Genomic DNA, 21,631 nt, shown 5'->3' on the forward strand with positions numbered 1-21,631 from the left:
GGGGGAGTTATTAACGTCATCCTGCCATTTTGTAACTGTCTCGAAAGTTTTGTGAATGCTTTGTCACTTTGTTTCGGACTTTCATCTTTATAAGCTTGATTTGATAACTTATTTTTCATGTTTGTTTTGTTTTTGTTGTACTTAAGTCTTCTTTAAACATCATTTTTTAATGTATTTCTAATCCTACTAATGTTATACATATGCAAATGGGAAAGATTGTGTGTGTGAATGGCTTGATGGATTTGGTTAGGTTAGTTCCTCTTTTAGGCAAGAACTAAAGAATGGATTTTGATGAAACTTGGCAGCAATATAGCTTATATATCAGAATAACGTTTGGGCTACTTTTATTCGCTTGCGGGAAGTAGCTCCCTTGGAAAACGGGTGTAACAGCTGGCAAAAGCTTGTAGGCAATAACATCATAAAACCTTGTTTTTGTCAGTAGATTTTATAGATAGTGGTTTGAACTTGACAAACCTGTCAACATTGCTTGTCAACGGATTACGAGGTGACAAATCATTGACAAGCTGTCAATTTTATTATTAATACAGGAAATTATCGTAATCCATGTGTTAATGAGAATAAAATCTCAATGTTAGTAAATTGAGTTATGAAATAACTTAGCTACTTATGGGTCAAAGTTTTTAATTATGTAAAACTTAACTAAGTGGATTGTTGGAATGCCTGAAAGGTATCTATGCAAATATCATTTTCTCTACGCCATCCAAATAATAAAAAGGTATAAAACTTTGCATATAACAGCAGTGTACCATTCAAATTATCTTCAAATGTACTTAGCATACCTAACAATAATTACCTACAGAAAATACAAGCCAAGTCTTTGAAATCAAATACTTAGGTACCTACAGCAAACTCAAAGAAATCCATTTAGAATCAACTGCACATTTTATGAGCGACAATTTTATTTCCACATCCTATCTGAACATCTTCAAGTTAAAGAATCATGCGTGTACCAACATGGTTTTATCTTAATAATCTTAATTAGTTTAGAAAGGACATTTCCGCATTGTAACGTGTCTATAACTTGCTTGGTTAAACGGCTTTTAATTAACTTTATATACACACAGAACTTTAACTGCGAGTAGCATACGGCAAACTTTTAGTTTGACGATAGTTTGTTTGGGTGCTTTTTTATGCGTAATAATCAAATTACCCCTCCCGCTGTGGGTTAGCAGCGTGAGGGAGTGTCAAACTTACTGACTAAAACCCAGCATGTTCCTTCTTAAGCCCTTTATGTACCAGGGCAGCGGTAACTCTTTCGAACAATCCCGCAGCCCAGTTTGTTTGGGCTCATAAATCAGTATGAAGATGAATGGTATTACGCACATTACAAAGATCAGGTATTTAGCCGGTATCAGACCGACTGAAAACTTTGATTGGAACCACTATTATCTTTCAAAGACTGTGAACTTTCGGGTCAACTGTCGGCCCACTCTTTAGTCGGCAGTCTGTAGGTACTCTATGTATAAGTATTTGTGTGTTTGTCCACTGTGTAACGTCAAAAGTGAGTGGTTTTCACAAGAGGTATTAAGTAAGTCTGGTTTGTGTTAGAGATTATTTTGAGCGAATATGTTTGTCAGATGTATGTGTAATTTCTAATGTCTCTTAGACACTAATGAGTGGCTAGGAAGGGTAATGGAAATTAATTCTACATCATCTTTGAGCTGTGTCCTATTTTGTCTATATTATGTCCATCTTATAAAATGTACCACCTGTAAACATATGGAATGCTAGTAAAGAATTGAGTATAATTATTGAAAAAATTACGTTAACACTTTTCATGTTGGAATGGTTAAACATGTGTTGCTTTGAAATGTTCAGAAAAATAAACAACAAAACAGTTATGTAGCAACCTGAACTTTTTAAACATAGGTTAAAACGGTTTTTGTAAAAATGTACAAGCCGTTAGAGTCTTAAACCAGATTTACAGACGTACACAAATATACAGATTTCCTCTAAAAACATATTCATTCATACAAAGAGAAAATAAAAGTCACCACTGAGAAGGAAAAGTAATACAAGTAAGGTTTTACGATGTATTGGTCAGCAATTTATGGCGTGAATGTGCAAAACTGAATTATTATCTTTTGTCTTGGAAAGCGGTGTCTATCAATATTATTAGTTTCAATGAGTTGGTATCATTGTGGTTTTAATATTAATTTTGTTTGATTTGTTTTATAGTTTTGTTGTTTTCTATGGGAATAGTAAATAGTAATTGTTGGTGTTCAGTCTTAGAAGGTTTTTCGCAGTGGTCAGCTGTTTTGTTTTGTTTTTATTTTATACAGTGGGTGAGTTTTAAAATTCATTTACTTTAGGGAACAGTGATCCATATCTTTTATATTTCAATATGTTGTTCAAGTGTGTGTTTCCAAGAATTTTCTCGACCTATCAGACTCAAAAGTTAGCAACATAAGTAAATAACATCAATCAAAATTAAATGTGTTTTTATCATTTTTTTATTCTAAATTGTTCGATGTAAATATCCTCTTCTTTTTATTATTTTTTTCTAATCCTATCAATTGACCAAAATACCCAAATTCCCGTGCCGTATACAACAACGGACACACGACACGGCGTCGTAAAAAATCACCGACAGTTCAAAACATAAAATAGAAATAAATTTCTCCACATTTTGATGATTTCCGTAAAACTGTATGTTTGTTCGCGCTTCAAAAATAAAAATACGTGTTGTTTTAATAGCCATTGAGCAATACTTAAACTTGATTTTATGGCAAAGCTTTTTAATTACAATAATAAGAAAGAAAAAAGTGTGCGTCGGCCGGGAATCGAACCCGGATCAACTGCTTGGAAGGCAACTATGCTGACCATTACACCACCGACGCTTATGTCAGAATTTTCAAAATGGCCGCTGAAAACCAAATAGATTTGTTGCAATTATTGACATAGCAGTTATTAATAATGTTTTTTGTTTGTTGTTAGGTATCTACGTCAATGTTTTATTAAAGTTTCTTACTTATTATTATAAGTTACCAATATTGATTTGTTACGTTTACTTGGTCTTAGGTATTTTGTTTATTTTCCTTGTTTTTTCTATGCAGTTGCTTGTAGGTATGTAAAGTTGCATATTAAGTTAAGCTATAGGTATCACACCATAGAGTAAAAAAAAAACAAAACCTGTTTAGACTCAATTTATCTTTGTTCTAACGAAGCATAATGGCTATAAGTATTATTATAATTGTTCATCTTCATCTTCCGAGCCTTTTTTCCCAATTATGTTGGGGTCGGGTTTTATTATAATCATTGATTGCAGTAAAAGGAAAAAATAAATATATTTTCATTATTGCTGCAGCTTTTTTTGAATTTGCAGATGACTCTGTGTTAGATACTCAAAACCTTTTTTTATATATTTTGCGTGTTTACGTAATATTAATCAAACGTAGATATCTATCTACCTTCATTAACGTAAGAACACAGAAAGATATAAATTAAAATAAACACAGTAATGAGTTGCCAGTCATAAATATTGAGATAACATTGAACGCCCATAAAGTATGAAGTTATTCATGTACTTGACTACTTTATTGACAATCAACTGACGTAATTAGTGATGTATTACTGTCGATAATTAATATCTTACGTGAGTTGTGTTGTATCGATAGTTAGCGCGTGTAAGAATAGACGAGTGATGATAAAAGTAGGTAGAAACACAGGGGTCGAAAGAATCAGGGGTTACTTGAATCATCTTTTGCATGTCAGTTGTTGATATAATTGTCATTGTTTGGGCAACTAAGATTATCAGTACTGTTAAGTGACCAGAGATTATTTCAGAAAGCAATTAACACAAGGTTAAGTATTTGCTGCAGTTAGCGGTAAATAACTCTGCAATCCTGAAGTTAGCCAGTTGACTGCTGTCACCTACGTTTGCATAGAAATTGCCAACAAGCTTTGCTTGTCTGAAGTTGACTACCAATGGTACCCAAAAAAAAAAAACAAAATACTACTGCATATGCTTGAGTCGTCAAACGGATAACTTCAGAATAATTGCAAAATTATTTTACGTGAACCGTAAGAAGTAATACCTATTCTTTTCACATATCTATTTAGATCTCTTTTGCACTATTTTACTTCAGCCTAGGTTATTTTTACCGTGCCTACTGAAGTCGCAAATAACTAAAGCATATCGTACGATTTCCGAAATAGAATTTTCTGTCAACACTGCGCATTTACCAAATATCTAGTTCACTAGGCACAATAATTACTTTGTTTTGACAATTCTATTTCTTTCCTATCTCTACTCAAGCTATTTTAAATCCCTAATTTCAGATGACTGTAGAAATACGTTTTAAAACGAGGAAAATTTTTATATTTTCCTGTTTTTTTACCTTCATACTTGTTTTATATTAGGCATTCTCCTTGTATAATTTCCACAGAAATTGTAAATATGCAAGAACATCCTTAGTATCTATTCATCATTATCACCATCATCAGCATCATCTCAGCCATAGGACGTCCACTGCTGAACATAGGCCTCCCCCTTAGATCTCCACAGATACCTGTTGGAAGCGACCTGCATCCAGCGTCTTCCGGCGACCTTTATAAGGTCGTCTGGCCACCTCCACTATATCATATGTGAAATAACATCTGTCTGAATTTGATACACCAATAGTTGAGACTAAAGCCTGAGAAAGGACATACCTTTACCCGGTTTCTGAACGTAATTGTCCCGTTATGTGAGTGAATCCGCGGGAAAAAGCTAGTATATTAAAAAACTTCATTTATCTAAATATCCGCTAACTGACAGACAGTTTATTTTAACCTGCAAGTATACAATTTAACTGGGAATCTCGGATGTTTGACGTCAGGCCTTGGGAGGTTTGTATGTTTGTCATTGACCTCATTAATATACTTAGATTTACAGAATTATATAACCTTGTAAGGTGCTGAAAAAATATCTGAGAATACGTTTGTTGAGGTTAATGATATTTTTATAGACTACAGGTAAATATAATTATTTTTAGGTTTTTGATTTTGATATAGTCAGTTCTATTAGATTTAAATATTTATTGTAACATAATATGTATTATAATAATGTTATGTTTCATATGTAAATTGTAAATAGTATATTAAAGAAAAACTTTAGCTAAAAAAGAAAACGCAGATAAAAAGTTAATTTTCATTGAAATCTTTTGATTCTCAAACAAATGACGGCGAGTAACTTCTGCCCACTGCTTGCGTCATTGTGAATCAGTCTATCAGTTCATAAAAATCCGTGTAATAGTATATAGACAGTCTCGGCAGACGATTTTTTTATATACAAGTATTAATAGAAACTATAAATTTAAATGGTATAGCATTTGCGTCAACCAAGACATAAACAATTGTATGTATATTTCCTGAGTTTCCAAAACACATTATTTTTACCTCTTTAAAAGATCTGTCCATTTCAACAAAAATAGAAAATGAGAAGAAAAAAGTACCTACAAACATAGATGTTTTCATTTGCTTTTCAAACTATTTGTAGAAAAAGTCCGACGACCCGATAAAAATCTGTGTCTAAAAATTGTCGTTGCCAAAATTAAATATAAATACTCGTGGGAGATAAATATTTACTCCAAATACATAAATAAAACAGCTTTTTTGGGTCGTTTTCATTTTTACAAGAGATTTCCTTTGCAAATCATTTCAGTTCCGATAAATAACATACTTAGCCTCAATTCTTTTTGCGGGGTTATGTCTAAAAATAAATTTGTGTTTTATGGAGTTAAGAATTTGATAACATATCTGAAATTTTAATGCAAAAAGCTCTCTTAGTCAGAAGCTTGTCAATACCGTTTTTTCCACCAAATGATTGTTTTTTTTTTAAATAAATGTTACATTTACATTAGCTAATTTCAATGCAGTTCGATAAATCAAAAATCTTAATCATAAAACAGTTTAATTGATTCCCTGTTTACATACACAACAAGTTTCAAAAGTACTCCAATTAGTCCGATTTTCAAACATTCAATATTAATCTGCCCTTCAATAAATCAATATGTAGCTTACCTACGTAATATCTGAGTAAACCACCCACATTAAAACTACCCGCAGACTACAAACTTTTAGTCGGCCGATAGGTTGTTTCGGCTCATAAGTCAGTATGAAGATGAATTGTAGTACGCACATTACAAAGATCAGCTATATAGTCGGTATCAGACCGACTGAAAACTTTGATAACGATCAAGATTTTCTTTAAAAAAAATATTATGTCCATAAGCTTAACAATACATTCGAGTATCAATATATCCTGCCTAATAGGCATACAATAATTACAAGGGTAGGTATTGGCAGTCGAATTAATAATTGGTCAACAATTTAGGAAATCTTGGATTGTGTAAATTGCCAACCATCGGATCAACTGTCGGCCAACTATTTAGTCTTTAGTGTGTGTAGGTACACACATTAGTTAAACCAACAACTGTTTACAGCATCCGATTCCGGTCCGTTTCAGGCCATCCTGACGACTGTTTGTTGTTCTTCCGTTAATTTCCACGTTTACTTGTAATTTAGATTGCGTAAATAATTAATGTCGGTCTGATCAGTAATGTTTTATTGTTGAATTTCCTGTTATGAGATTTAATTGTAATTTTGAGTTCTTATTAAGAAGAGAGTTGGTATTTTCTACCATTATTGTACCTACTTACACTATCCGTTTTTCACGGTTTCACTCCGTACCGGGATAAAATACAGCCTATGTTACTTGGGAAGTGTCAAGCTTTCCAACAGTGAAAGAATTTTTCAAATCGGTTCAGTAGTTTCAGAGCCTTTTGGGTTCCTACAAACAAACAAGAAAAGTTTCCTCTTTACTATGTTAGTATAGAAAACACAATTCTTAAACCACTTTTTTTGCTAAGAAGAAGAGTAACAATTTTTGCGGTAAAGTCAGTATAAAACTCGTAATCAACACGTGTTTAACACAAAGTTAAACAAAATACATTGCAATAAATTACATAATACAGACACAGCTGTAATTATTCTTTCTAACATACAAATTAATATCAATATTTTCATTGTAAATCCTAAATATTTCTACATTCTTAGCACGGGCGTCATTGCAGGCCATTGTTAACAATAGTTGTGATCAATCAATAGTACCCGTCATCTCTTTCAGTACAGATGTGTAATTCGTTAGAGCTCTGTCTTACGTGAGGGGGAAATGCTATGCTATGCTGAAGCGAAAAAGAAGCTACAGTTTTGCAAATGTTTATGGGATATTACTCGTGGGATAAGTCTAGAAAAATACAAACTGAATTGTGGACTAAAATGTATTTATTAATTTGTGCTTTTATTGTTCAAATTGATTTAAAATGATTAAACATAGTTTTTAAAAACACTTGGCAGATGATATTGTGATGAATCGATTTCTAGTCGTCACTATTAATACAAAACTTTCTGAAATAAGTCATTTAATCATACTGTATTTTTGCTTAGTCCACCAAGATGTACAAAACAGATCATGATTTTGATTTGCAGCAACAATGACAGCTGTTTATGTACAGTATTCAGATCTGTCACTGTTTAGTTTTAACTTCAGATTGATAGTACACTGAGTCACATCGCGAGTATTATTGTTTACTAGACTCAGATTTACTCGTGAAAGACAGCATCACGGATAAACTACGCCAATTCTGACGAATGGCGAAAAAGAAAGGCTATTTTTCTACTCATTTCATAAACTGTTCAAAGCTTGAAAGTACTCACCTGTGGTCTCTTTATGTCTTAAAAATATTGTTAAAAGAATGTTTTCAATAATATTGTAAAATCACTTTTTATGAAAAAGACAATAAATATAATTATTTTTGTGTTTTGCAATTCAAATAATTACATTTTAATCGACAGCTGCGTTGCTCGTAAATTCGTCCATCACCGCTTCTTCTTCTCTTTCTTTCAAGTCATAATATTAGGAAGTGGTGAAAAGCAGTTTTTTTTGAGTGCTGTTCTTTGAAAATATTGACGTGTAAAAGTGCTAATTAGAAAGAAAGAAGAAAGAAGGCTTATTAGAAGCCTTCTTTCAATAAATGATTTTGTCTTGAATTTTGTCCCCAATCGATAGCTTCATATCTCTCAGCATCGCTTCAACTCTTTCCTCTCTCATATAGGACGAAGGGTATAGGATGGTGGAAAGTTAATATAGATTTATAAATGTGTCTATATGTATGTATGTTTGAATGGACAATTAGTACTGAGTATGATGTAGTTATGTTTCAACCGGCAATCAGAGAGCTCGTGTAATTGTTATCTGGTAGAAGTAAGGGATTGATTAGAAAGATTTTTATAGGGTTTCTGTGATGAGAATGTGTCTGAATAAGAATTGTTATTGTTGTTCGTTTTGTTGTGTGATGGAAATTGGCTTTTGTTATTGCAGATGATTTAACCAGCGATGTCAAAAAAGGATCTTATAAGTTTTTCTGATGTGTGTGTTTGTATGTGGTGTTGGCTTTTTTTCAAATGGATGCACTGATTTGGATGCGGTTTTTATCGAAGTACATACATACCTACTTCCTCACTGTAAAATTTGAAAATAGTGGACAATATAATAAAATACATATTTGTCAAAAATATTTTAACAAATATGTATTTTAACCGTCTCGCGCCATAACCATATAAAAAATCTGTCTGCGTATTAAAAACTGCCAAATCTAACGTCATCTTTTATTTTTGTTACAGATTCAAAAACCAGCAAAATGATACCCCACTCTACGTGACACCCAGTGTACAAAGTGTACAGTTTTACAAGAAGTGAACAAAAAGTGTACATTTTTACAAAAAGTGGTACAGTTTTACAAGAAGTGTACGTTTTAGTGTACATATGTGTGAGAAAGGATTGCGTAGTGATAAAATGACGAACATTACTCCTGAGACCAGGATTATGATGATGAGGTCTAACGATGGAAGAAACAGTTATAGGAGACAGGTAAGGGGTGTTTTACTAGTATTGTAATTTTTCGCTATTTATAAGCATTGTTAGGTGTAAGACGGCTGGCAGGAGCTGGATGCGAGAAGCCGAAAATCGATCTCAGTGACGTGCACTTGGAGAGGCCTATGTCCAGCAGTGGACTGCGATAGGCTGATGATGTATGTAAGTGTGTTAGGTTTTAACGTCAATTTTTGGAAAATAATACTTTCCTTCAAAGACTACATATAGTCGATCCGCTCTGTATGTGGTTCTGGGTTCAATTCCCAGATCGTTAAGGTAACAGCCTTTGCACATTGTCGAATTTTGCCGAGTGGAAAAACCAAGCGACATCGCCAGATACGTACGGGAGTTGCAAATAAGAAAACGATTGACAAATACACAAATGACGAGAAAAACCGGAAAATCTGCCAGTGTGAATAGGCTGAAACTCTGCTATTATCAGTTGAAAATAAATTGGAGTTATAGTGCAATATACTCTCTTTACATGAGTAAACATGAGAAAATAATAAAGTCATATTACATAAATTAAAAATATTATAATAACTTATGTACTGGGAACATATATCTCATGTTATTCTGTCAATCGTGTGAGAAAATAATGTTCCCACACGCGTGAAGTAAGTTCAGTGTTTTTCTAAATCTTGACATTATTATTTATCGATCAGCCGTCTTTCTACGATAACTGTCCTGTGCGATAACTTATCGTTATTGGAAAACGTGTTGAGAATATTTTCTTTTAAGTAAGTAAAAGATTTATTATTCTTCATACCTTCATTTTTTGTAAGTTGTCAACTAGCGACAAGTTTATTTTCCCTGCCTTAGTTTCTTGGCAGTTTTTACCGACTCTAAAAACATAGGTGTTTGCAATTAATAAGAAATTGGCCTATTGTATTTTCTTCCAACGCTAGATTAGGAAATCTTAGGTGTGTGTGTCAGGTATGTGATATTTTTCGGCGTCTATTTGTCCATATAGGAAAATTAGCTTCCTCCAGCGGTTTCACCCGACCCGAACTACTTCGCGTAAAGTACCTTCCTCAATAAATGAGCTATCTAAAACTGAAAGATTTTTTCAAATTGGGCCATTAAATCCTGAGACTAGAGCGTTCAAGCAAACAGACAAATAAACTCTTCAGTTTTATAATATTAGTATAGACGTATGTATAGATTCGGAAAAAATGTTTACCTTCTAAAAATGATAAACTCATAAACACATTTCTCCCTTTTTACGATCTCCCTTCGTTTCCGATAACAACACTCATTTTCGGACAAACTCGACACACTTAACGGTGCGGGTGGCGAAATACGGAACTAATGTGATTAGTATGGAATTTGACAGCTCGTCTTGACGAGCAGCGCCGTCCTGACGCGCAAAGTTATGTGTGTCGGTTTAAAATAACATGGTTGCTTAGTGGACAGCTGTCATTTATGGATAGTTTTTGGGTTATTTTTTGACGAGAAAGTTGCAACACGTTAACACTGGACAGAACTGAAAAAAAAAACGACTATATCTGATGACGACCTCGATGGCGCAATGGTCACCATGCCGGACAGCCAAACCTGAGGTCCCGGGTTCGATTCCCGGTTCGGTCGACATTTGTGTGATGAGCATGCTTGTTGGCCGTGGTCTGGGTGTTACAATATGTATTTATAAATATTTATATATGTAGCTATATGTAATTTATCAGTTGTGTTAGCACCCATAACACAAGTTAATTAATAACTTACCATGGGGCTAACCAACCGTGTGTGAAAACGTGTCCCGGCATTATTTGTCCCGGCATTATTTATCTTAGAATTTATCCCATCATGTTTTAAATCTAAAAAAAGTTTATATTTCTCTTCAGATTATGTCTATTTTTTCGGATCCCATAGCTAAGAATTCGTCTGACACTTTTCTAAATTCCACTCCTAAAACCACAGGTGCATCGCTAACCTCAATCAAACTTTCGTACAAATCCATTGAATTTAATTCCCCACCTTTAATAGCTTCCATAAATTAAAACCACCAACTTAATTACCAGAGTCAAACAAATTAATATCTCGTGAAGTAATAATCAATTTTAATAAAATTATACACATTCGAACTCTGTTTCACAATCCGTCAATTTCAGTGACATTAACTGTGCCCATCATTTTCGTTGCCAAGTCACATCATTTATCATCCTTATTTCCTTGGAAACAAAGTTCATTATCCCGTGACAGAAATGCGGAATTAAATTTGTCAACACCCATGATCATTATTCGGTCGAAACAAGTCTTGTACCGTCGTTATAAGGTTCATTTTTGATTGGGTTGGGTGTATGTGTAGGTTTGTTTTAGGGGGATAGAATGTATGGCAGTGTGCCGGTCATTGACCCCGCCAAATGTTAGGAGTCTAGCGCACGCTTTCTGATAGAGTAACTAGGGTTGTCCCGGGATGTATATCGAGGTCGATGATTATTTTGTGCCGAAATAGAATATGGGTTGAGGGTGTTGCAACAAGGTGATGACTGGTGACACAGTTTTTGATGGATGCAGTTTGTAATAGGACTTTTGAATGTCAAAGAAAGTATCGATAAAGTGCAGTTTCAATCAGAAGAAGCTTTTAAAGTAAAAGGCATAAAAATAATTTCGTTTCACTTTAAATCTTTTCACCATACCTATTTTGTCACTAGCAATCAATTATTGAATTTATTTCTAAACACTTTATAATCTTTCTTATTGGATGTTTTTTAATTCAAATTAAGTTAAACATTACCTTTTCCTTGTAAAACTTATCATATATGTACCTAATTTTTTTACAGTTACATAGGTAGTTAGTAGGTAATAACCTAACCATCAACAAACAACAAACCGTTGCACTATCACTCAACACATCGATATATCGCAGTAACATCACTAGCTCACCATTCACACATGGCGTCGGAAATCGATCGATCGTCGTACGTGTACCCACCATGTTCCCGTAACACTGATGTATGTTTGTACGTTACAATGCACGGGATAAATCTTGTATTGAAGGAATTTGTGGAAAGAAAGAGCTTATTTATTGGGTAGATAATATAATAAATATGTTTTACCCAGGACTCGAAGGAATTATTAAAACTATCGGATGTTCAGCGAGTAATAATGTTTATTTCACCACAGACAATATAGATTCAGATACACAGAGTAGAACACAGAGTATAGATCGACTAACACAATATAGTCTATTATTATTTTGTTACTATTTATAAATAACATCCTGACCTAACAAAATAATCTACACTCCAAAATCATAAATAACTTTAGTAATTTTATTTCTCAATCTCAGACATGCCAATTGCATTTAAGTACTTATAATGTTTAGTAGCACTCAAACTTTTTGTGAATATATCCGCTGGCATCTCTGAGGTTGATACATATTTGATCACAATGCTATTGTTTGATACACACTCTTTTACAAAATGATGTCTTGCATCAATGTGTTTAGTACGTTTACTATTAAACAATGGGTTAGATGCTAATTTAATAGAGCTTTGATTGTCACTGTACAAACACATTGGTACATTTTTATCTAAGTAAATTAGTTCACTTAATATATTCCTGAGATATATACCTTCTTTACAACATTCAGACAGAGCCATATATTCAGCTTCTGTACTTGAAAGAGCTACAGTCTTTTGCTTTTTAGCTTCATATGAAATCACTGATCCTGACATTATGAAACAGAAACCAGTATATGATCTTCTATCTAGAGTACAAGATGCCCAATCAGCATCAACAAATCCAAAAAGATTACAATCAGTCTTTTTATATATCAGACCATAACTTTTTGTTTTCTTTAAATACTTTAATAAACGTTTCAAATGTTTCCAGTGAGTTTCATTAAAACAATTGTTGTACTGACTAAGATAACTGACACTGTAAGAAATGTCTGGCCTGGTGAGCACAGACAAGAACATCAAGCTACCAATCAATTGTTGGTATGGATAGTTTTGTACTACTTTACTGTTTACATCCTTTTGCAATTTTAAATTAACTTCCATTGGTGTATCTGAACTTAAACAATCAGTCATATTAAATTTCTTTAAAATACTTTCAATAAATTGCTCCTGGTCTACAGTAATACAATCATTATGAACATTTATATGCATACCCAAACATTGCTTGATCTGTCCTAGGTCCTTTATTCTAAACTTTGCTACCAACTCATTTATTAACTCTAAATAAGTATTCTGGCAGTTATAAAAGACAAAAAAATCATCTACAAACAAAGCTATGTACATCATAACATTGTTGTCATTTTTTATAAAGAGACATGGTTCATAACAAGACCTTTTAAATTTTAATTTCAACAAACAATCTTCAACTCGAGAATACCAAGCCCTTGCAGACTGCTTAAGACCATAGATGGCTCTTTTTAACTTTAAAACTTTACTTTTACAATTAACAATGTTAGAATATTCTGGTATATCCATGTAAACAGTTTCATGAAGATAACCATTCAAGAATGCAGTCGGGACATCAAGGTGATTCATTTTAAGATTTAATTGAACACTTAAAGCTAACAACAATCTAAATGTAGAATACTTTAAAACTGGTGAAAATGTCTCATTAAAGTCTATGCCCTTTTTCTGGGTAAAGCCCTTGGCTACAAGCCTGGCCCTATAACGCACTTCACCTTCAGTGTTAAATTTCTTTTTAAACACCCACTTATTTTTCACAATTGTACCTTCACTTGGCCTATCTACCAGTTCCCAGGAGTTATTATCCTGAAACGATTTCAGTTCCTGTTGCATAGCACTTTGCCACTGATCTTTTTCAGATCCACTCATAGCATCACTGAGGGAAATTTGTTCATCAGACACTTCCACACACATGCTCGCACTTTGGTAAAAGTTCGGTTTGCGCCTAACACGTTTATCTGGTAGATTCATGTCACTTCCCTTTGCAACTATATTTTCTGCCTCTGGTGATAAAGGCAATTTGTCTGAAGATGTATCTTCATAGTCGCTTGATGAATCATCAGGAACATACGTCTCATCATGCTGATTCTCTTCCTCTGAATCACTCTTAGGAACTTCCTCTGTTGACCTATCCAATTGCCTGTTCTCTTCGATCACAATAGATGCTGACAAACTGTCATCTATATTCTCCATAATGACTACATCTCTGGCTACAACAACATCTCGTAATACAGGGTCATACAAGCGATATCCTTTGACATTCTCAGAATATCCCACTAGGAACATTTTCTTCGCTTTCTTGTCCCATTTCCTACGTTTTTCTTTTGGAATATGGACCATTACTGGGCTGCCAAAAATTCTTACATGTTTCAAGTCAGGTTTTCTGCCCATCCACATTTCAATAGGGGTTTTCATGTTATCCAAGCCCGCTGCCGGTGATCGATTCTTTATGTAAACTGCTGTATTCACAGCCTCAGCCCAAAGATTTTTCTCAAATTTGGCATCATACAGGAGACATCGCGCCTTCTCAACTATGGACCGGTTGTTTCTCTCGCTTATTCCATTCTGTTCAGGCGTAAAACTGTTAGTTTTCTGATGAATTATACCACTATGCTTCAGAAAATTAGTCATTTCTGTCGAACAAAATTCTCCTCCATTGTCAGATCTTAATATCTTAATTCTTTTCGACTGCTGATTTTCAACAAGCTCCTTATATTGTTTAAAGTATGTGAAAGTTTCACTTTTAGATTTAAGAAAATAGACTGTGCACCATCTACTGAAATCATCGATAAATATCAAGTAATATTTTGCTTTTCCGAGAGACACATTCTCCATGGGCCCACATAGATCAGTGTGGACTAGCTCTAGTACATTTTGACTCTTACTAGTGCTTCTAGGAAATGGTAGTCGAGTTTGCTTGCCTTCACAGCACACTACACAGCTATTTTTACCACTTTCACTCATATCATCAAAACTAACTCCTTCTGCTGCTCCATTCTTTAGTTTATTTAAATCACTTGTATTAATATGGCCTAATCGCCGGTGCCAAATACTACTTGAAGTCTTCACAGCTGCTACTAAGGTTTGTTGCATCACTTTTACTTTTAATCTGTATACCCCATTTTCTAATATCGCCTCGCCAATACAATCATTCTGTGAGTTGTAAATTAGACAACCATGCTTATTAAACATCACTCTGTTGCCACTAGCAATTATCCTGCTCACTGATAGTAAGTTCGTTGTGAGGTTAGGTACACATAATACATCGTTTACAATAATAGTAAATTCTTTGTCTCCAACACATGTCGTAATCTGCAGGTCTCCAGAGCAAGAGACGGGCACGACGGTTTGATTTGCAACAATAATCTCCTTCGTCTTCGGTTGATTACACACATTCGATAATAAGTTCACGTTCGAAACAATATGCGTGCTTGCGCCGGAATCCAAGTGCCAGTCTGATTGACTAAAATTTTTGGTCCTAAAAACTGCACTAAAAGCATTTGATTTTGTTTTGTCCGCAACTTGACACTGATTTTTGAAGTGCCCGGTCTGTTTACATTTGTAACAGCGTATTATTTTCTTTCTCGACGCCATGTTGTCCCCGCTGTCTGATGGCGTTCCGTTCGTTCCGTACGTTCTATTCGTTCCGGTACTGCCATGTTGTTGGACTTGCGGTTTTGACGTACTGCCAACATTACGTCTATGAAAATTTTTAGCGGCAAATGCACCTTCTTCCGACTTAACCTCAAAATCTGCACTCATGTCCAATAATTTGGTTTTTATAGCATCTGCACTCATACTTAAGCCCGAATGCTCGATAGCCATAATCATGGGCCTAAATTTCTCCTGTAGTCCTGCTAACATGAGCGACCCAATCCACAGGTCATTTATCTCAAAACCGGTACCACTAAGTTTCTGTGATGTTTCGATGACTTGGCTGACGTAGCTAGTCATTGACTCGCAGTTTTCTAGGCGTATGCTTATAAGAGTTCTTAACAAGCTTATTCTCCGAGCATATCCGGAATCATCAAACATATTCTTCAATATCTTCCACAAGCTATATGTTGATGTCGCCTTTTTTATGTGTATATAAAGAGAAGCATCGATTGTTAGCACAAGCTTTGCTTTTGCCTTTTGATCGTCTGCTATCTGAGCCTCTGTAGCTGTAGCCGGTAATGGTCGCTTGATGCTGTCCGCCATTCCCTCCAGCACGAGAACATTTTCAGCCGCGAAACACCAGTCGTCGTAGTTTTCCCTTCCTTTTAGTTTAGGGATATTCACCAAATAATTCGTAGACATATTTTAATCGAACTGTACTGTGGACTCACTATTTTAGTATTTAAAAATGGGACTGGGCCCATAACCTATTAAAACTATCGGATGTTCAGCGAGTAATAATGTTTATTTCACCACAGACAATATAGATTCAGATACACAGAGTAGAACACAGAGTATAGATCGACTAACACAATATAGTCTATTATTATTTTGTTACTATTTATAAATAACAGGAATGACTTCACAATTATGAATAATACAACCATCCGAATTGAGAACCTCCCCAACTAACAATTTAACGTCGTTTAAAAGTTTAATAAACGTTATCTTAATTCCATTGATCGTAATACCTAAGTCGCACTTACGTTATAATAACGTTTACTAAACGCGAAAATGGTCCCAGTTATATGACCAACATTGTCGTATAACGGACATACAAAAGTCACAAGCTGACTTAGTTAAGTCATTCAAAAGTTGTATGAACGTGCATCATAACTTTACAACGGCTACTTTGTTGTATTGTCGTCATAAGGGCGTTTTTGAATGATTAAAACGTTTTATTTGAGTCAAGGAACAACACCTGTAAAACTTATTCATTTTTCTTGATAGTGACACGGCCCTCCTTTATGGAAATAAGTTAGAAAAACATACAATTATAAATAAATATATAAATTCAAATCAGTCAAAGCGTCTGCGAAAAATAGGTAAAAAAACTAAATATTGAATTGAGAACTTCCTCTTTGTTTGCAGTGGGCTAAAAATCGTCTAATCTAGCAATTTCTGAAAGCTTCATGATAAAGCACTATTATTTTATCTTAGTACAGGAAGTAGTTCCAGCAAAACAGCTTAGTAAAGCTTTAAAATAAGTCAACCTCGTAAATATATTTTAGTATCTCATTTTCTTCCAAAACTAAAGTCTGTATTTACTAATTTCCAAACGCAGTTATTTGTTTACAACATAACGGAGTTACTGTCCACATTAAACCAGCTAATTTAACTATTTCTAATACTAATTCATACTTATAAATGTCACAGATATTGGGAACACCAAATTATATGGTAAGGTGTCTTTAAAACGCACATTCAATTCAATCTATGGGTACCATTAAAAACCACACACTGCAGACTAAACAGTTGGCCGACAGTTGTCAATCATTTCTAAAAGAAAATCTTGATTCCAATCGAAGCTTTAAGTTGGTCTGATACCGGCTAAATACCTGATCTTTGTAATGTGCGTACTACCATTCATCTTCATACAGATTTATGAGCCCAAATAAACTATCGGCCGACTAAAAGATTGCAGTGTGCTCTTAATTTTATAGTAGTTTATACTACTGGTTTAAAGTGTCGAAATTACCTTTGAGGTGGTCTCCAAAATAAGTGATGGTTATTAAAGAAATTATTTGTGATCCAATTTAAATTAATTATACTTTTGGATTAGTGAGTGGTTTGGTTCTTTGATGTAGTATTAAGTTTGGTAATTGCTGTACCATTTGTAGTGATAGCTGTTATTTTTGGGTGGCAGGAAATACATAGTTTGTTTAGTTTCGATAGTAAACATATCGGGAATGCGTTCTTCTTATCTTCTAAATATTTCGGTGCAGGTTAAAATTGTGCTGTAGTGTCGCTCACAAATGTGTCTTGTTCTACTCGTTCTAGCAAACAGTTACACATTGCGTGCGAACATTTCTGAAATCCCTGCGAAACTGCAACCTTTGTACGCGAAGAAATTCTAACAGTGGACTCGCGCCGACGACTGTATGTTTTGGGTCGAGAATAGAATTCAAGAAGTGTGCGTTTGTAAGCGTTAAGCTGTTTATAGTTTACGACTAGTATGTAGTTTACAACTTGCGATCATCATTACTAGAGGTGACGTCTTTAGGTCAAGCATATCGAAAGGTTTGAAGTAGGTTTAGTTGTGGCAATAGGATTAAAAGGTCCTGCGATCCTACATGAATAAGTTTTGTGAGATAAGTCGTAGTAGAGTCTCTGGGAGGTCATAGCTCTGGGATCGTTGCTAGGAAAAGGAATCGTCAGCTTTCATACAAAATGATAATTCAATGACTTCTACTTATCTCGAGAAAAATAGCTGCAAAGGTTGTTTTGCGCCGTTATTTGTTAGACAGACTAAACTAGGAGAAACTTTGTATGCATCACAATGCCACATAGTACCACTCAATGCACATCAATGGAATCTAGCCCTCACACTAATCGAATAGGAAATTCAGAACTCTGTAGTTACTTAAAAAAATACAGTGCCTTGCGTCATTTAAAATCCTAAAAAAGCAGTCACTTAAGACTCCTAAAAGTAGATCCAGTTTAACCAGATCATCGATAAAGGCACCTTTATTGATCAGAAGATCTAGAACATCATGCACCTCTAAGTAAGAACTTCTCATCATCACCTCTCTTACTATTGTTTATGCTGTGCCCGATAGGGTCCATAATTGTGACATAAATTACCTGTATACAACAACTGTAAACATTATAGTACCCGTTAAAGTATTGAGTGTCATAAACGCGACACCCATCTTTGTTCCACAGATCCTGGCAGCTCTCGCGGTCTCCCTGGGACCGTTCGCAGCCGGTCTCAGCAAGGGGTACATGTCACCTGCCATCGCGTCGATGCAGGACTCCAGTCTCCACGAGGGGGGGTTCACTGTCAGTGATCAGCAGGCCAGCTGGATCGCCAGCCTTAGTTTATTAGGTAAGTGTTTTTTACACACCTTGCTAGTCAAGGGTACAAAATTATACCTATGTTAGCTTATACCATTGTGATCTATCCTTATATACGTCTTTTTATGGGAAATGACTCCTTCTGTACCAGCGTGAGGGAGTGTCAGACTCTTAGGTACTATTCTTTCGCAGGCCTTTTATGTCCTTATATACGTCTTAACTCAATAAAAAAGAAACATCCGAATTGATAACCTCTTCCTTTTTGGGAAGTTGGTTAAAAAATAGTTGATTAAAAGTTACTGAAAATTCAAGAATGAACTAGGTACTTATTTCTTAATTTGAGTTACATAACTCTTCATCCAACATTTGAAATACCTAATTTAGCAAAACAAAACACTGTTCACAAAAATATATAACTAGGTAAAAATCTGTCTATATAAAGTTTATAGTGTTTCCATGAACTTTTTAGTATTCTTACGATGCATTTTTGTCAGTGAGCGTCAGAAAAGCATAAAATAAGCATATCTTGAGACAGTTTTAGGAATTAATTAAGGCTAATGAGGAATAGAAAAGGTCATTGTTTGCATTTCGTCTACTGACGTCAGCATTTTTTTATTTAGATATTTAGGTAATCTTCTAAATATAAATAGAAATCATTTCGTTGTTACTATCTTGGGTCATTTTAACTTAATATTCTAAATTCGAAGGTAGGTATCTTTGTCAGTATGTCGAGCTTTTACGCCAAAATTTCTGAACCGACTTCAATTCAATAAAGAAATGTCTGATAAAAGTTATGTCAACTGTCTTTAAACTATCGGATCTCTAAAATTGACTGAGGATCCAGGCCAAAATCAAATAAAATAGGACAAGTCCTATTAATAGTAATATCCTATTAATAATAACACAAAACGCGAAAGTTTCAAGTATTTACGGATGGATCTATGAATTATTGTTCCTCTTTCACGTAAAACAACTGGGTGCATTTTGATTTCAATCTCATATTTAAGTATATAGGTTTCTTTCTATCCGGGTACGCAAAATTGCTCTCTAGCCTATTATAAAATAAATAAATACATAGTATTTTCCCACATAAAAACATTATTATTTCTACTAATAGCACAACGGCTGTGCAGTAGCGTTGCAATCTGTTGCTTGCATAGAGCACCAGTATTAAAGCCTGTGGCTTTCATTGTTTAAATTATCCAGGGTTCTGTGGATAACTAGCTTCTGCGTAAGGATTTACTTGCTTTTCTATATGAACTTGGCAATTTTTGTACCATGCCATTTCATCTCGTTTCCAGCTAAAAGACTAGGAAGCAGTGAAAAGGGAGGGTTTTTGAGGGGGCTGTCCAGCGTAATTGACGTGAAAAAGTGCTAATTTAAATAACTTAATTTCAATAAAGATACATATTTTACTTTGAGTATGTATTTTGGCAATTAATAAAATAGTGCATTGGCGTTTCCTCCGGTTTGGGTGCACGCCAAAGAAGATTTCTACACGTTTATAAAATTGTGAATTCCTCAGAATAGGCTAGTTTCCTAAACAATAATAATTAGTCCGGCTTGTAGATAGTCCAAATATATCAGAACTTATTAAGATATAGCGTATTAAAGTTGAGTGTGACGTCACAAATTGCTACAATTTTCAGGACTCTGTGACGTAACTGCCCCCCACTCCTAATTTTTGAAGCGTTGTGTCTTTGTCATTTTATGTTTGATTAAAATAAGAAAAAATATGTATCCGATATTTTTTGATTATCTAAAAAGTGGACTAAAAATTATTTCATTATTTCGACCCTGGACACTACCCTATTACTTATTCCTCCTTATCCTCATTATTACAAGCTTATTTATTAGTTGGAAACATCATTAATAAAAAAACATCGAGCGTAGTTGCATCAAATCCCAATTTTTTTGTAACACAATGTACTTAAAGTACCTACGATAGATTCGTCATCCTTACAAAGAGCTTCGAAGGTAACCATTTTCAAAAAAGGTGCACAAAGCCCATTACAACGTTCAATAATGTTCCATGGAGAACAAAATGACTAGCGGAGGTGCCATAACGGAAAATCTCTTAAGAAAGTAGCGTGTCAAAATGCGGGTGTACGGGGGACGAGGAACGTTACTGTCTTCGCCCGTATACGCCTTCTTTGGACCCGATCATTTTTTGTAATACTAGAAATCGTTGACACATATTTCATAGAACTTCAACGCCTTGTTAATTCACTAGTAACTTATAGTTTTGGTCATGCCCACTGTACGTATTTGACCTAGAAGAAGGCGCCTGACCTACCTGCATTATGGCATCTCCGGTCATATTTCCTTTCTCCGTGTAATGTTCAATTCGCGGTACAGTCACGAATAGCTATCAAAAGTGTTTTTTCAATCACACCACGGTTATTACCATTGTTTGGTTTTAGACTTTTTGTACTCGCTTGTACTTCGTACTAATTCGATTTTGTTTACGAATGTACACAAATCGATTGAGTTGATCGATATACGGAGTGTTAGAAATTGGATTTTTTTGTTGGTCCCATTTTAAAGGGTTTTTAAACAATAGCTTATCGCTTTGAGACAAGTTGAAGTTGTCAAGTAGCTGAGTTGAGGAGGTCAGATAGGCAGTCGCTATTACCTTAAACTTTGATACTCAGGTGCATTAATTTAGACTAGAAGCCGACAACATAGTAAGAAAAAGGTTAGGCAGTTGATCCAGAATTACGAGATTTTGTAAAAAATCATTCCCAAGAAAATATAGCCTAAAGTTTTGAATAATTAAGTTTTTGGTGTATTAAAGATAATAGTACCTATTGAA

At 34.6% G+C, this 21,631-nt stretch overlaps 1 protein-coding gene and 1 non-coding gene across 2 annotated transcripts in view; one reads left to right on the forward strand and one right to left on the reverse strand.

Moving 5' to 3' along the window:
• Positions 1–21,631, forward strand: part of LOC135118654 (facilitated trehalose transporter Tret1-like) — a 112,371-nt gene that overhangs the window by 57,480 nt on the left and 33,260 nt on the right. The window contains exons 2-3 of the mRNA XM_064041224.1: positions 8,686–8,932; positions 18,685–18,847. Of these exons, the coding sequence (XP_063897294.1) occupies positions 8,828–8,932; positions 18,685–18,847 (268 nt within the window). The 5' untranslated portion in view covers positions 8,686–8,827. The remainder of the gene's footprint in view (positions 1–8,685; positions 8,933–18,684; positions 18,848–21,631) is intronic.
• On the reverse strand, positions 2,790–2,861 carry Trnag-ucc (transfer RNA glycine (anticodon UCC)). Its single transcript has one exon. It is a non-coding gene; the product is annotated as a tRNA-Gly (tRNA).

Source organism: Helicoverpa armigera, chromosome 24, assembly GCF_030705265.1.
Source record: "Helicoverpa armigera isolate CAAS_96S chromosome 24, ASM3070526v1, whole genome shotgun sequence".
In the NCBI taxonomy this organism is placed as follows: domain Eukaryota; kingdom Metazoa; phylum Arthropoda; class Insecta; order Lepidoptera; family Noctuidae; genus Helicoverpa; species Helicoverpa armigera.